The sequence below is a fragment of the Bos mutus genome, chromosome 11, assembly GCF_027580195.1.
Source record: "Bos mutus isolate GX-2022 chromosome 11, NWIPB_WYAK_1.1, whole genome shotgun sequence".
NCBI lineage: Eukaryota > Metazoa > Chordata > Mammalia > Artiodactyla > Bovidae > Bos > Bos mutus.
Genome location: NC_091627.1, coordinates 31,828,906 through 31,842,335, shown reverse-complemented (window position 1 = coordinate 31,842,335; position 13,430 = coordinate 31,828,906). Strand labels below are relative to the sequence as shown.

Sequence of the window (13,430 nt, the reverse complement as noted above, 5' to 3'; positions counted from 1 at the left end):
TACAATGTTTGTGCATGACGGAGTCCCTTAGCTGTTCACCTGAAACTATCACAGCATCATTGGCTATTCTCCAGTATAAAATTAAAAGTTAAAAAACAAAAGCAAAATGCAGTGTCAGTGGAGCAGTGGGACAGAAACCAGTGACTCTGAGTTGGAGAGGTGACAGAGAGAGCTGGGGTCGGGGGGAGTGAATGACAGACCCCTCTAGAGCCATTTGGCAGTAAGACTAGAGACGGGTGTCTGAGGAAGGAGCAGCATTGAAGGAATGAGTGTGTTTGTTGTAAATATCGTGGTAGGAGGGACACGTGACTGTGTTCATAGCCTGGAGGGACCACTGAGGACTGAAAGGGGAAGTGGAAGGGCGGCGAAGGGTCCTGCCAGAGAGGGTGGATTAGGGATTCTGGCTTCTGGAAAAAGTGGGATCCTCTTGGCCCCTGACACAGGCAGGAAGTACAGGGATAAGTGAGCAGGGAGACAGGCAGGAAGTTAAAGGGGCATCATGCCTGTATTTTTTTTTCCCTGACATCAGAGATAAGAGCATCTGAAAGTGATGGTAGGGGTCAGGTTAGAAATTTTGAGGATAAACATTTAAGAACCATAAGTAATGAAATGCACAAATTTCAGCCAGGGTATTAGTACAAGGATTGTCCCACATTCATCCTGATGAAGCTAACGTCATGTATGTTCCAGCTTTAGAAACAATAAACTACTTGAGACTATTCCTATTATTCGCAGACACTGAACAGACAGGCCAATGCTTGCAGGTTTTAACATACATCATTCTTTCCTAAAGTGTGATATCCTGTTGGTGCCCAACACAATGGCTGCAAAAAGAGGGCCCAGGAGAATTCAATTGATGTTAATGGTTACATGTTTATGGTGGTGACTATTAGAAGAAACGTAACCAGCACATCGAACCCATGATTTCCCTAGGTATTTTGCTCAAACATGGACAAAAATGTTATCTAAGTAGTAGTAGAGCTAGAATGTGAATGTGGCAGAATATGAAGGACCAAGATTTGTAAACCACCAGCAAAGAGGTGGAGCAGCCTTAGAAACTGTTGCCATTGCTTCCACCAGAGTCAGCTGGGTGGTGGGTGATCAGCAACACCACCACCAGCAACACTGGCCCCAGGCACCAGCCTCCCCCGGCCTCCTGGCTGCAGAGCCGGGGCAGGCAGGGGCACGAGGCAGCCTTGCTTGTCCCAGTTCTTGCTCATTCCTACAGTTCTCCCTGCAGAACAGGGTGAAACACAGTCCCCAGAAAAGCCTGAGAAGTTTGACCATGACAGTTGGCACCGTGCTCTCTTCTTGGTACCACCAAACGGAACCCGCCTTAATTCAATTTTTGTTTGACCGTGGGAGTAATTTTTTTTAAGTTGTCGGCAGCATGTGCAGAAAGTAGAACAGCTGTCTTCACAACTCTCTGTAAGGCCCAATCTCTACAAAACACATAAACATTCCGAAGCAGTCAGAAAGAGAACCTCCTTTAAAAGCCTGGTCTGATCCTGGCCTTTTCCACCCCTGTGGCTTTGTGCGGTGGACCCCGAGCGGACATCTGCCTTGATCCAAACTCCGCTGTCTGCAGAGGCCGCTGACGGCTGCCCCTGCTCCTGCGCCTCACTCCCCAGACCTTCCTGCTGCCCTCCTGTCTGCCTCTCAGACACACACTGCGACTGCCTACTGCTGTCACTGGCGGGGCCCCTACCTGCTTTTTCTTTTTGTCTGATAAGGGCTTTCTGAGGCCTTTCCCCTCCTCTTGTACGTAAGCCAAGCCTTCAGTTTCTAACCCAACGACTCTGAGATTAACGTCACTTCAGTTTGACACTGAGCTCTGCCTGTGCACTGATCTGAAGTGAATGCGGTATTTCTCACCCTGACGCCATGCGAGACTGCCCTGGGCCACCCTCAGGCTCTGTGGCTGCAGAGTAGCCTGAACCACCAGTTCTTTGTTTCCTAGGTTTGAGGTAGTGTTCCTGCTGGGAACTGCTGGGTTCTGGGCACTTTAGGTTTCCTCATTGATCACTTAACTTTGGGAAATCTAGAGAAATGTTTCTCAAACACTTTTTAAACAGCAGCTCACAGTAAGAACTACATTTTACATCCACAAATACATACCTAACTGAAAATTTTCTCAGGACAGTACTTACCGATCCTGTTTACGTGGCGCATGCTAAGTCACTTTAGTCGTGTCTGATTTTGCGACCCTGTGGACTGCAGCCCGCCAGGCTCCTCTGTCCATGGGATTCTCCAGGCAGGAATACTGGAGTGGGTTGCGATGCCCTCCTTCAGGGGATCTTCATGACCCAGGGATCAAACCCGTGTCTCTTATGTCTCCTGTATTGGCAGGCGGGTTCTCTACCACTGGCGCCACCTGGGAAGCCCCTTGTATACATGGTAGCTTCTATTCATTTGTTAATTTTGTTTTGTTTCTGTTTAAAAAATCTGTTGATAGAATGACTCACAAATGGCTCATGACCTGCAATTTGGAAAACACTGTTCTCAAGCATTTGATTCCTTTAATTATTACAATAGTTTGAAAATGTGTTGAGATGGCTAGAAGAGCATAGGTTCTTCACAAGCTCAGCACAGTTTAAGGCCTCTTTGAGGCTGTTTCTGAAAGTCCTTCACACTGTCATAACTTCCTTAGACATTCAGGCCACATTGAGCCGTTACAGGCGTTGCTAAGAGCAGCAGTGGAGCACCGAGGGGCCGATGGTGAATCCAGCTTCCGCAGTGTACACTGCTCTGCTCTCCCAGGTCCCAGGGCCCTTTGGCTGGCCATGGGATTCTTTGGAGGCAATATTGGTAAACTCAGTGCATCCTCCCAGTAGATGTCTCTTTCCTTCCAGGAGAAGAAAGTAATATTTTGAAACTCTACCCTGCTTTTCCACAGGGTGTGCTGATCTCCAAACACTGGACACCATGCAGCCGGTGGAAAGGAAGAGGCAGGGCTACATCCATGAGCTGATTGAGACGGAGGAGCGCTACGTGGACGACCTGCAGCTCGTCGTGGAGGTAAGGGCGCCAGGCTCTGCGGGCTCCCTACAGTGTGGGGGCTCGTAGCAGGGTGTCGCCTTTGACAGTGGAGTCACCAGCAGCGACAGGCGCTCTCACACCCTCCGAATGCTTTCTCTGCCTGTTGGAGGGGCCTTGACGGTCTCAAGTCAGCTCTTGCTGTCAGATTAAGTCATTCAGAATGAGGAGAGAAGGGGCGCTCGGTGCCTCAGTGGGCTGTGAGGTGGCCTCGTCAGGAAGGACAAAGGTACAGCCTGGGTGGGAAGGCTTGACGCAAACGTGCTGCCTCAGACTTTGCTATCACGATGTCTGCACTGCCAATCTGACACCTGACATTTCTGACATTTTCATAAAGTTTAGTTGTTTCCAGTGGAGTTGTGAGGCAGTGGGAGTGTTCCTCTAATGTTTTTATCAGTTTGGAAAACCACTCTGCCACCTCATAAGACCCTCTCAGGTGTGAGGCGTCAAGTCAGGGTCAGGGGTTTAGGGTGAAAAGCACTGTCCACAGGTGAGTGGACAGCATTCTCATCAGCATTCCCTCCCTGAAAGGACCCGGCCACCACATCCTCCTCTGCTCTACTCACTGAGGCTGACGCTAAGCCGGTCAACAGAAGGCATAAACAGTAACACAAGTCAATCAGCGGATGAAAGTACAATCAGATGCTCTCCCTGTCCTTCCAGAGTGCCTCAGAGCAGAGTGACCTTGTTTCCAGGTCTCTCTCTCCCATAGGAGCATCCAAGCATCTTCCATCTGACTCTGAAACCATAGAGGTTTAGAAATGTCAGTCCATAGACTTATCCGAGTTCTTGGACTCCAGGTTCAGCTCGATGCTATAAATGTCAGTTTAGAACAGTTTCAACAGAGTAATGTCACATGTATTTTGGAGAGATTACACATGAAGAGAGGTGTCTCAGATGATGTCACCATTTCCTTAAGGCTTTTAAAGTCATTTCCTAGTTGTTTAGTGGAAACTAGCTTTGTGACCTTGAGGACATCACTCTCAGCCTTCATTTCTTCATGGGTCCATTGGAAATAATAATACCTGACTCAGCATGACCTACATCATCATCTGTGAAGTTAACTGAGAAACTTACACACACATGTGCATGTATGCACACACACACATGCATGTGTGTGCATATCAGAACTTTGTGAAACCTTAAGTTCTATGGACTACCAGTGTAAAGTGTTATCACTTCCCCTTCGGTCAGCCAGCCTCTGAAATCCACATGTGCTTGGTGGTCAGCATTGAGGGTGAGGTGAGGCATCGGTGTTTCTTTTGCTGCACTTTTCACTAACTGCTTCCAGACTCCTGTGGTGCAATCTGACAACAGTCCTGCTCCCTCAGTTCTGCAGGCCCTCCTGGTGTGGGGTGCTTTATGCTCACGGTTTAATTAACCTGTGTAAGACCCCTAGGAGGTGGATATGAGACTCTCCGTGATGGGACTGCTGGATTCAGTCCTCAGAATCAGCCCTGAGAGGAGCCGAAATAGCAAAACGTAGGGTAATTTTGCAGTTTAAAATTCAACAGTCTGTGTATGTTTATATAAAAGTACCTTGCTCTTGCTGGTTTCTGAGTACGAAGATCTCATTTCCTTTAGACCACACAGGCTGTGTACTGCCCTAGAGCTGACTTCCTTTTCTTGTTCTGAATCTAGGTTTTTCAGAAACGAATAACAGAGCCAGGTTTTCTCGCTGAAGGAGAGATGGCCCTGATCTTTGTTAACTGGAAGGAGCTCATCATGGCTAACACGAAGCTGCTGAAGTGAGTTGTGAGCACCGCTTTTGGTAGCAGCGGCCACCCCAGCCCTGGGACCAAGACTTCCACTTCACTCCCTGCAACTGAGCTGCTTAACAGAGGACTTCCACTGCTCTCCTCTCCCTCAGGCTTTCTGTTATTATTTTATGAAATGCTAACTGTAATGTACTGTAAACTACATCATTATTGAAGCAAAATATAACAAAATATTTGATTAAGTAAAGAAAAAATGAAGTCATTAAACAATACATTAACATATGATTCCAAACCATACTTGACTCTGTATCAGCTAGAGTCAGGAGAGAAGCCACAGCTTATGTCCCAGACATAAGCAGCTGGACTGGCAGTCCTCTAAGCGCAGTGTGAAATTCTGTCCCTTCCGCCCACGAGGACAGGCTCCTGGGGGAGCTCTGAGCCACCCCACACTCGCTGCTTCTCCCCACTTCTTGAGGTTTAGCAGCTCTCTGGGCACAGTGTCCACCGCTACCTTCACCTCCACACCCGGCCTCTGCGGACTCTTGCTCCCTTACTTCTCCTGCGGAGAATAGAAATTTCTTTCTTCTTGGTTCAGCTGAAAACAAGTTAGAAAACTTTCAAAAGAAACTTTTTTAAGAAACTAAGCTGAAACCAAAAGAGTTCCAAAGACCGAGGAACACCCAAGCGCAGAGTCTTCATTTTTTCTTCTTTGCTCACAGTTCACCCAGGTTGGCTGGGCAGGCGGAGCTTTAGGTCCTAACTGCCTCCTCCTCCTGACTTTTCCCCCATAGTGCTAGAGATCTTTAGGTAACTCGCTGGTCGTTATTACTGTTAGTCTCCCAAGATATTCACTGTTCATTGGCGACGGACACTCAGTTAAACAAGAAATGAGAGAGAGTGTGTTGGTTGCAGGGCGCTGCGGGTGCGGAAGAAGACCGGGGGTGAGAAGATGCCCGTGCACATGATCGGGGACATCCTGGCCGCTGAGCTGTCCCACATGCAGGCCTACATCCGCTTCTGCAGCTGTCAGCTTAATGGAGCAGCCCTGTTACAGCAGAAGACAGACGAACACGCAGACTTCAAAGAATTTTTAAAGGTAACTCCATCCCGGGAACGCAGGCAGGCCAGCCCTATTCTGAACCAGGAGGCAGAGGCGTGTGGAGGCCTCTGGGAGGCCTCAGGAGTAGAGACGGGTATGATCGTCACTTTCTGTGTGTGCCCAGTTGCTTCAGTCGTGTCTGCCTCTTTGCAGCCCCATGGATTGTAGCCCACCAGGCTCCTCTGTCCACGGGGGGAAACACAAATATGGCAGAGAATTTTCTGACTGCTTTGAGTTGCCTTTCCTGTTGAATTGAATTTTTTCTTGGCTCTGGGACCATTATTTTGCCCATCTTAAATAGCATTTTTTTTTAAGCCTACTTAATGTAAACCAGCTATTTTCTACTCCAAAAAGCATCCAGAATGTTACTTTCTTAATTTTGTAAATTGTTTTAATTTTATACCCGTCTTATTCAAAGGAAGAATATAAAATAGCTTACGTAACCAAATCAGATCATTCCAGGAGGCAACACAATATCATGCTTGTAACGAAACAGACTTCCAACTGTGTGGGCTGAAATCCCAGCCCCAACACTGTAGTCCACTGTGGAACTGGGGCGACTTTCCTAACACTTGGTGCCTTCAGTCCCTTCATCTGTAACCTGGAGATAATCAGATATTACTTTTAAAGTACTTTAGCACAGAGACCAGCACATAGTAATGCTAATTTTATTTATTTATCTTACTATGATCTCAGGAATGCAAAAATGGTTCAATATAAAGCACTGAGGACAGAACCCTTCAATCGGTGGGAGGCAAGGGGTTGCCTGGAAATGAACTAGAAGAAAAGCATAGAAAGAAACCCAAGATCACAGAAACAAACATTCACCAGAATAATTAGATAAATGTAGAATTATGAGTATATGTGAATGTTTTAATTATCAATTATAGTATTAAATATAGGACATTTACCTTCTCAGTTCAGTTCAGTTGCTCAGTCATATCCTGCTCTTTGTGAACCCATGGACTGCAGCACACCAGGCCTCCCTGTTCATCACCAACTCCCGGAGTTTACTCAGACTTATGTCCATTGAGTTGGTGATGCCATCCAACCATCTCATTCTCATCATCCCCTTCTCCTCCCGCCTTCAGTCTTTCCTAGCATCAGGGTCTTTTCAAATGAGTCATTTCTTCAAATCAGGTAGCCAGAGTATTGGAGTTTCAGCTTCAGCATCAGTCCTTCCAGTGAATATTCAGGACTGATTTCCTTTAGGATGGACTGGTTGGATCTCTTTGCTGTCCAAATCATAGTAAAAGATTTAATTTTTTTTCAAATAGTTATAAAAGTAGCAGTATAAATAGGACATCAGTATCACCACGATTGTAACAATAGCAAAAATAAAAAGTGTTTAGTCTTTAAATAAAAGGCATGGTGTTGATTACATTAAAAGTAGATCTAACAAGCTGCATTCTAAAATGCTGGTTTTTAAAAACACTCAGAAGATATCGAAATATATAGCTTGAAGATGTTTATCTTAGAAACATAGAATATCCAAAAACAGAAGGAGGGGGCAGTTTTTAAAGTGGGGAATAATTAGGTAAATTATAGTAAATGTGTTACTTTTCAGTTGTTAAAAGTGATCGTCCTAGAGTACTAGCTACTCTGTTAGGTCCTGTACTACTCCAAGGTGTAGAATTAAATAAATATGGTCCTTGGCCTCCTGAAGTTTACAGTCTGAATGGGAGGTCATAGAGACACTCAAACATGGTACCTCTACCTGTGTTACTCAGTCCAGATATGGCGTGATGATAAAGAAAGCCATAGGGGCTTGAAAAGGGTCACGGGAAGGGAGGGGAGACCCTGGAGTGGAGGAGGCTAATCTGAGTCTTCAGAGATGAGTGTGAATTAGCCAAGTGAAGAAAAAGCAGCAGGACAGTGTCAGCCTGACTCAGCCAGGTGCTCAGTAAATGGTATTGTCATTGATGAAGCCCAGTGATGCACAGTGAGAGGTGGGGGAGACCAAGAGCTGCTTAGAAGACAGATTGGCATCAGTGGTGACTCCTAGGTGTGTGGGAAGGAGGCGGGTGGGTGCAGAATGATGCTACCAACTCCGATAGGAATAGAGGTAGAAGACGATGCTTTTATGACAGAAGACGAGGACTTCATTTTGAGGTATGCTGAGGTATTGAGGTGCCTTTGGAACATCAGATGAAAAGGAGAATAATTCGGCTCCATTGATGGTCTGGGTTACACTGTGGGACTCAGTGGGACACTGGGGGGAAAGAAAAAAGGAGTGAGGAAGACTGAGAAGGTCAGTGGACTTGGAAGACAGCTGAGAGAGCATGGTCTCTCTCAGTAATGGAGGGAAGGCTCGCACAGCCTGTCAAAACCACCTTAAGAAAGAACTGAAAGTATTCGTGGGGTCTGGCTCACAAGGTGGGATATTCCTACTGTTAAATTGATGGGTATCATTTTGGATCCTGAGTTTTTAAAAGAAATTCAAAATCTGAAAGATGTCAAAGTGAGGAGTAGTTCCAGTGTTCCCTCGTTTTTCTTAGGCTCTGATTTCCTCACGAGCCTCTCAATTATTTTGCAGAAGTTGGCATCTGACCCTCGGTGTAAAGGGATGCCCCTTTCCAGCTTCCTGCTGAAGCCCATGCAGAGGATCACCCGCTACCCACTCCTCATCAGAAGTGTGAGTGTCCAGTGGGGAGAAGCAGGGTCCTTCAAGGCTGATGGTCAGGGAGCCTCCAAGCCTGCCAGCCACCTGCCACGTGGTCTGACTCCATGTCTGATGCACCAGGCACCAAGTGTGTGTGTGTGTGCCCACAGACACACACACATGTTGTCTGCAGAGATAAATCCTGGACGTGGGCAAATAAAAGACATATCCAGGGTCATTTGGGCTGCCTGTCCTCCCCCTTGCCAGGAAGCCTCTGGCCTCTCAAGGTTATGCATGTATGTTGTCTAGACAGAACAACACCCTCTAGGTCCCCAGCTGTGGAGCCCATCTTGAGCCCAGACAGAGTCCCCTGTTAGTCCCACAACCTTGGGGTCCAGTCTTCCCCCTGAGATCTGCAGTCATCTACCAACTAAATGCCTAACCTGGACATCCCAGGAGTCTCCAGCTCAGTGTCCTAGACACGTCCCCTCACTGAGGTCCCCACCTCAGCTTGCTGACCACACAGTCCCACTAAAATTCCATTCACCTTTTTGACACCATGTGAGCCCCTTGAGCCAATAAACCGTCTAAGGAGAAGGCAGACCTTCAAAGGATTATTCCACAAGTAATCGTTGAGGTAATTTCAGTCATCTTACAAAGAAACACAGTAGAAATACCATAAGACTGTTGCTTTTATTGATTATGTCTTGACCACCAGTCTATAAGCCATGTTAGACCCTATCAGAACTAATTAGCCACATCAAAACTAATACAGAACTAATGTCACAGTTCTGATACCAGACGGACCCATTAATACACAGTAATCCACAGTTAATCCCTTACCTGAAATATTTGGGGCCAGATGTTTTTCAGAATACAGAATATAATTCAAACGCTGTGCATTACATAATACCCCAGCAAAGCCTGGGCAGCACTGATAACTAACATGTTAAGAGTCTGAAGTGAAGTTAATGAATAATCACTAGGCATAGACTTAATTAGTACATCTCTTCAGTTTAAGTCAGGTTTTGCCACCAAATGAGTAATGAAAAAAGTATTCGGCTTTCAGAGTTTTTCACATTTTGGGAGTGTGAATGAGGGACCGTGAACCCAGAAAACCAGACAACAGTGGTCTACTGGTAGGCCCGCCCATTTCCAAGCAACCACACAAAGATGCATTCTCTATCCTTTTACCTTCAGGAGTGTACAGTCACTTCAGAATGAGATGAGTGCATTTTCCTACATGCTGACATCATGGTTTTATTGTTTTATTCTGTAACAGGGGATTCACTGCTTTCAGCAGATTTTTCAGAAAGATCAGTGACCCCAGAAATATAATGAATGGTTGCAGCAAATTAACACACTTATCAAAGGTGCAGCCAGTTTATACTGGAGGGTTCACCTGGATTACTGGGAGGCACCCTTACACCGCCACCCCCCACCCCCAGACTCAGCCAGAGAGCCAACAGAGACCCACAGTGCAGGGCGCTTGGTCCATATAGCACTTGGCCCACCCTCTTGTCCCTGAGTCACCTATCTCCCCAAGAGCTCACGGGCCCCTGAGCCTCTCAAGGGTGAACGACTGTCTTGCTCACTGTTGTATTCCCAGCACCCAGCACCTGGGCTGGTGGGGCAGGTGGAAGCCATAAGACATCCCACATGAAACAGCCCCTCTCTTCCAGATTCTGGAGAACACCCCAGAGAATCATGTAGACCACTCCTCTCTGAAGCTGGCCCTTGAGCGGGCAGAGGAGCTCTGCTCTCAAGTGAATGAAGGAGTTCGAGAGAAGGAAAATTCAGACCGACTAGAGTGGATCCAGACGCATGTGCAGTGCGATGGGCTTGCGGAGGTGAGGGCTGCAGGCCTGAGCTGGGTGCCGCCCGGCAAGCTGTGGGTGGGGATCCAGGTTCATGCCTTCTCCTAGTGTAGACAGTCTACGCCTCAGCTCAGCCCATACAGACTCAGCATCCTGCCCCCTTCTTGGGTTGTCATTGTCCTTTCTCATAGAGAGATTTATGTTTTGTGTTCTTTGAATTCAGCTGGGTCAGTGTTCTGTGGGTTTCTAAGTAATCTTTTTCACTGTGCCGGTCTGAACTCTGAAGAGAAATAAACGTAAGGAGCTTCTGTGTGAAAGTAAAAGATTACAGCTACATTCCCACTGGAGAGGTCTGCCACCCCTCCCTCAGGCCAAGACCTTGCCAGGGGTGCTGGGACTTGCAAAGTGACACCTTCTTCTCTCTTTAAGCAACTTGTTTTCAACTCCCTCACCAACTGCCTGGGGCCCCGGAAGCTCCTGCATAGTGGAAAGCTGTACAAGACCAAGAGCAACAAGGAGCTACACGGGTTCCTCTTCAACGACTTCCTGCTTCTCACCTACATGGTCAAGCAGTTCGCAGTCTCCTCGGCCTCCGAGAAGCTTTTCAGCTCAAAGTCCAATGCTCAGTTCAAGATGTATAAGACGGTAAGTGTCCTGGCAGTAGCATCAGGCACATAATGAGGTGCTTCCTCTCTCTTCAGGGCCTACTTCTTTCCTGGCCTGGGCCCTTGCCATCGTCAGGGAACTCTTCACCTGCCTCCAGATGGCTCACACCTCCATTGTCAGTCACTTCCCAGGGAGGAAGCCGAGTGGCTGGGCCTTCACTGCCCTCTGACAGCCTCCGTAGATCCCAGCTGTGGATTCCAGCTCCTTCCCCGGCAAACACAACAGGCAGTCCCGCCTCCGTCCGCATTCAGCATCAGGTCTCTCTGTGAAACCAAGGCTGACGCGAAGGGCTGAATGTCAGGGCCTGTGGAGAGACCCTGTCACGTGAGCAGTCATGGACACTTGGTGCTCCTGTCCCCACTTCAGTAACAGCTGATATACCCCAGATATTTACTTTCGTGAAAGAGGAAGCAGTTTCTTTTCTCCTGAGTAAAAGACTCTGGCAGCTAGAGCCCTCTCCACTGCTCAGCAAGACTCTTCGGGACAGACAAGGCTCTGGACATAGGTGGGTGGAGGGTTCCGACCCATTTCACAGCCTGTGTTTTGGCCCTTATTCTTTCAGCCCATTTTCCTGAATGAAGCCTTGGTAAAACTGCCCACAGACCCTTCCAGCGACGAGCCTGTCTTCCACATCTCTCACATTGACCGGGTCTACACCCTCCGAACAGACAACATTAACGAGAGGTCAGTCTCGACTACATGTGTGACCTGCCTTGAGGCCCAGGAGAAAGCCTGACCTCTCCCTCCACCATAACCCACCTCCAGTCTGTGCTCCCACCCTACTCATCCCCGCCTCTGCCAATCGCACTGGCAGGCCTGGCTTTAGACGGCCCGGTGACCGCGAACACCCTGCTTCTGGTCTGTCCTGGGTCTTCTGAAGGGGGAGACCAACACCTCACTTCCTGCTGCGACCCCTCAGGGGCAGCCTGTGCTCCCTCGCCTGCTGAGGCCCCCTGTCCCATCCCTGCACTGGCCGGGACGCCTGCCCTCGCCCGCTGCCCTCTGCTGGGAGCCTCCTCCCTCCCTGCCCGGCCAGCCATGCCCGCTGTCCTCTGGTGCAGGTCCCCCTCTGCGTGACCAGAGCCCGTCATTTACTGTGCTCAGCTGTCACTGCATCTTCCATCTCTGTGCGCCCGGCACCTGACAAGTGCCTGGTGCCACCAAGAACTGTCTAGAAATTCTCAGCTTGATCCTCAATAAGCAAACGAGCCCTTCAGTTGCATTCACGCTAGGTCTAGGATTAGGAAGCTCTCAAAGCCGAGTGAGGAGCTCTGGGTGAGTGACCCTAAAGGAGGTGTGTGATGGCTGCACTCTGCTTCTCCTCCAGGACGGCCTGGGTCCAGAAGATCAAGGCCGCGTCTGAGCAGTACATCGACACCGAAAAGAAGAAGCGGGAGAAGGCCTATCAAGGTAGTCGGTGGTGCCCTGGAGGGCTGTAGTTCGCCACACCAGGGTGCCCTGGGGACTGGGTGGGGTCCCAACTTCAGAGTCCAGGCTGCAGAGAGGGGCTAAACAGGGACAGCCTGAAAGACCAGACTTGCTGCCCACTACGTCCTCCACAGCCATTTCAAAACTCCAGGGGGCCTCCTGAGCCCCTCCACTGCCTACTGCACAGATGGGGGTCGTCCAGCACAAGCCCTAGGATGCCCCTGTGGCATACAGAGTCTCTGCCCCTCCTGCCTGCATATTTACTCTTCACTTCTGTTTGCAGGCAGAAGGGTCTGACCTTCACATAACCGGCCCCACCTCCTGTTGGTCCCTTTTACTCCATCAGACTTCACCTCTGTGAAGATTCCCATCAGCTCCTCTGCACCCTGCTCCTCCTCCCTGGCCCAGCCTGTACCCTGGCCCCCCCTGGGGACCCACCCATCCTCCCTGTCCCAACACCCGGTCGTGGACCTTGAGTCTCCCCCTCTCCCTCACTTGCTGTCCCCTCACCCTGTGCAGAAAACTTGCTCATGTGACACCAGTGACCACCCCCAACAGCAGGAAATTGAGGACCCTCCCTCCCCAGGCCCCCATGACACCCCTGAGGCTCTCCCAGCACCCAGTCTTCTTTCCTGCTCTCCATCCTAGCCCTGCTTCCTCCCACTGCGCCCCGTGAGTCTGCCCTGGCTCTGGGCCTCCCCAGCTCATGTCACCATGTCTCTGTGGTGCTTTCAGCGGTTGCAGCTGGCCTGCTGTCTCTCCAGCCCATGCTCTCCGGACACGCCTGCTGCACCCCTCCCATGGGATGAATTCACCCCCACCCACCCCCCACTCCCCTCCCCACCCCCCCCACCGCCCGCCGCTGGAAGTAGCTCCTCCAGAGACTCTCAGGGCACAGCTCTTGTCCTCGGCCATGTGCTGGAAATGTGCCCCCTGACACCCCCTTTCCCCAGGCCTCTCTAGTCAGCTGCCAAGTCCCACATGTTCTCTCTGTGGTCCTGTCTATGGTTCTCTGTCTGATCCTGCCCTTTCATGGTGGCAGAGCCCTGGTAAGACCCCCAGTC

The 13,430-nt window shown here is 49.3% G+C and overlaps 1 protein-coding gene across 4 annotated transcripts in view; it reads left to right on the top strand.

Moving 5' to 3' along the window:
* ITSN2 (intersectin 2) overlaps positions 1 to 13,430 on the top strand; it is a 126,751-nt gene that overhangs the window by 109,013 nt on the left and 4,308 nt on the right. For all 4 annotated transcript variants that reach the window (XM_070379194.1, XM_070379193.1, XM_070379195.1 and 1 more), the window contains 8 exons: positions 2,897 to 3,018; positions 4,678 to 4,784; positions 5,667 to 5,850; positions 8,390 to 8,488; positions 10,138 to 10,305; positions 10,702 to 10,917; positions 11,501 to 11,622; positions 12,266 to 12,348. In XM_070379194.1, coding sequence (XP_070235295.1) covers positions 2,897 to 3,018; positions 4,678 to 4,784; positions 5,667 to 5,850; positions 8,390 to 8,488; positions 10,138 to 10,305; positions 10,702 to 10,917; positions 11,501 to 11,622; positions 12,266 to 12,348 — 1,101 coding nt within the window. The remainder of the gene's footprint in view (positions 1 to 2,896; positions 3,019 to 4,677; positions 4,785 to 5,666; positions 5,851 to 8,389; positions 8,489 to 10,137; positions 10,306 to 10,701; positions 10,918 to 11,500; positions 11,623 to 12,265; positions 12,349 to 13,430) is intronic.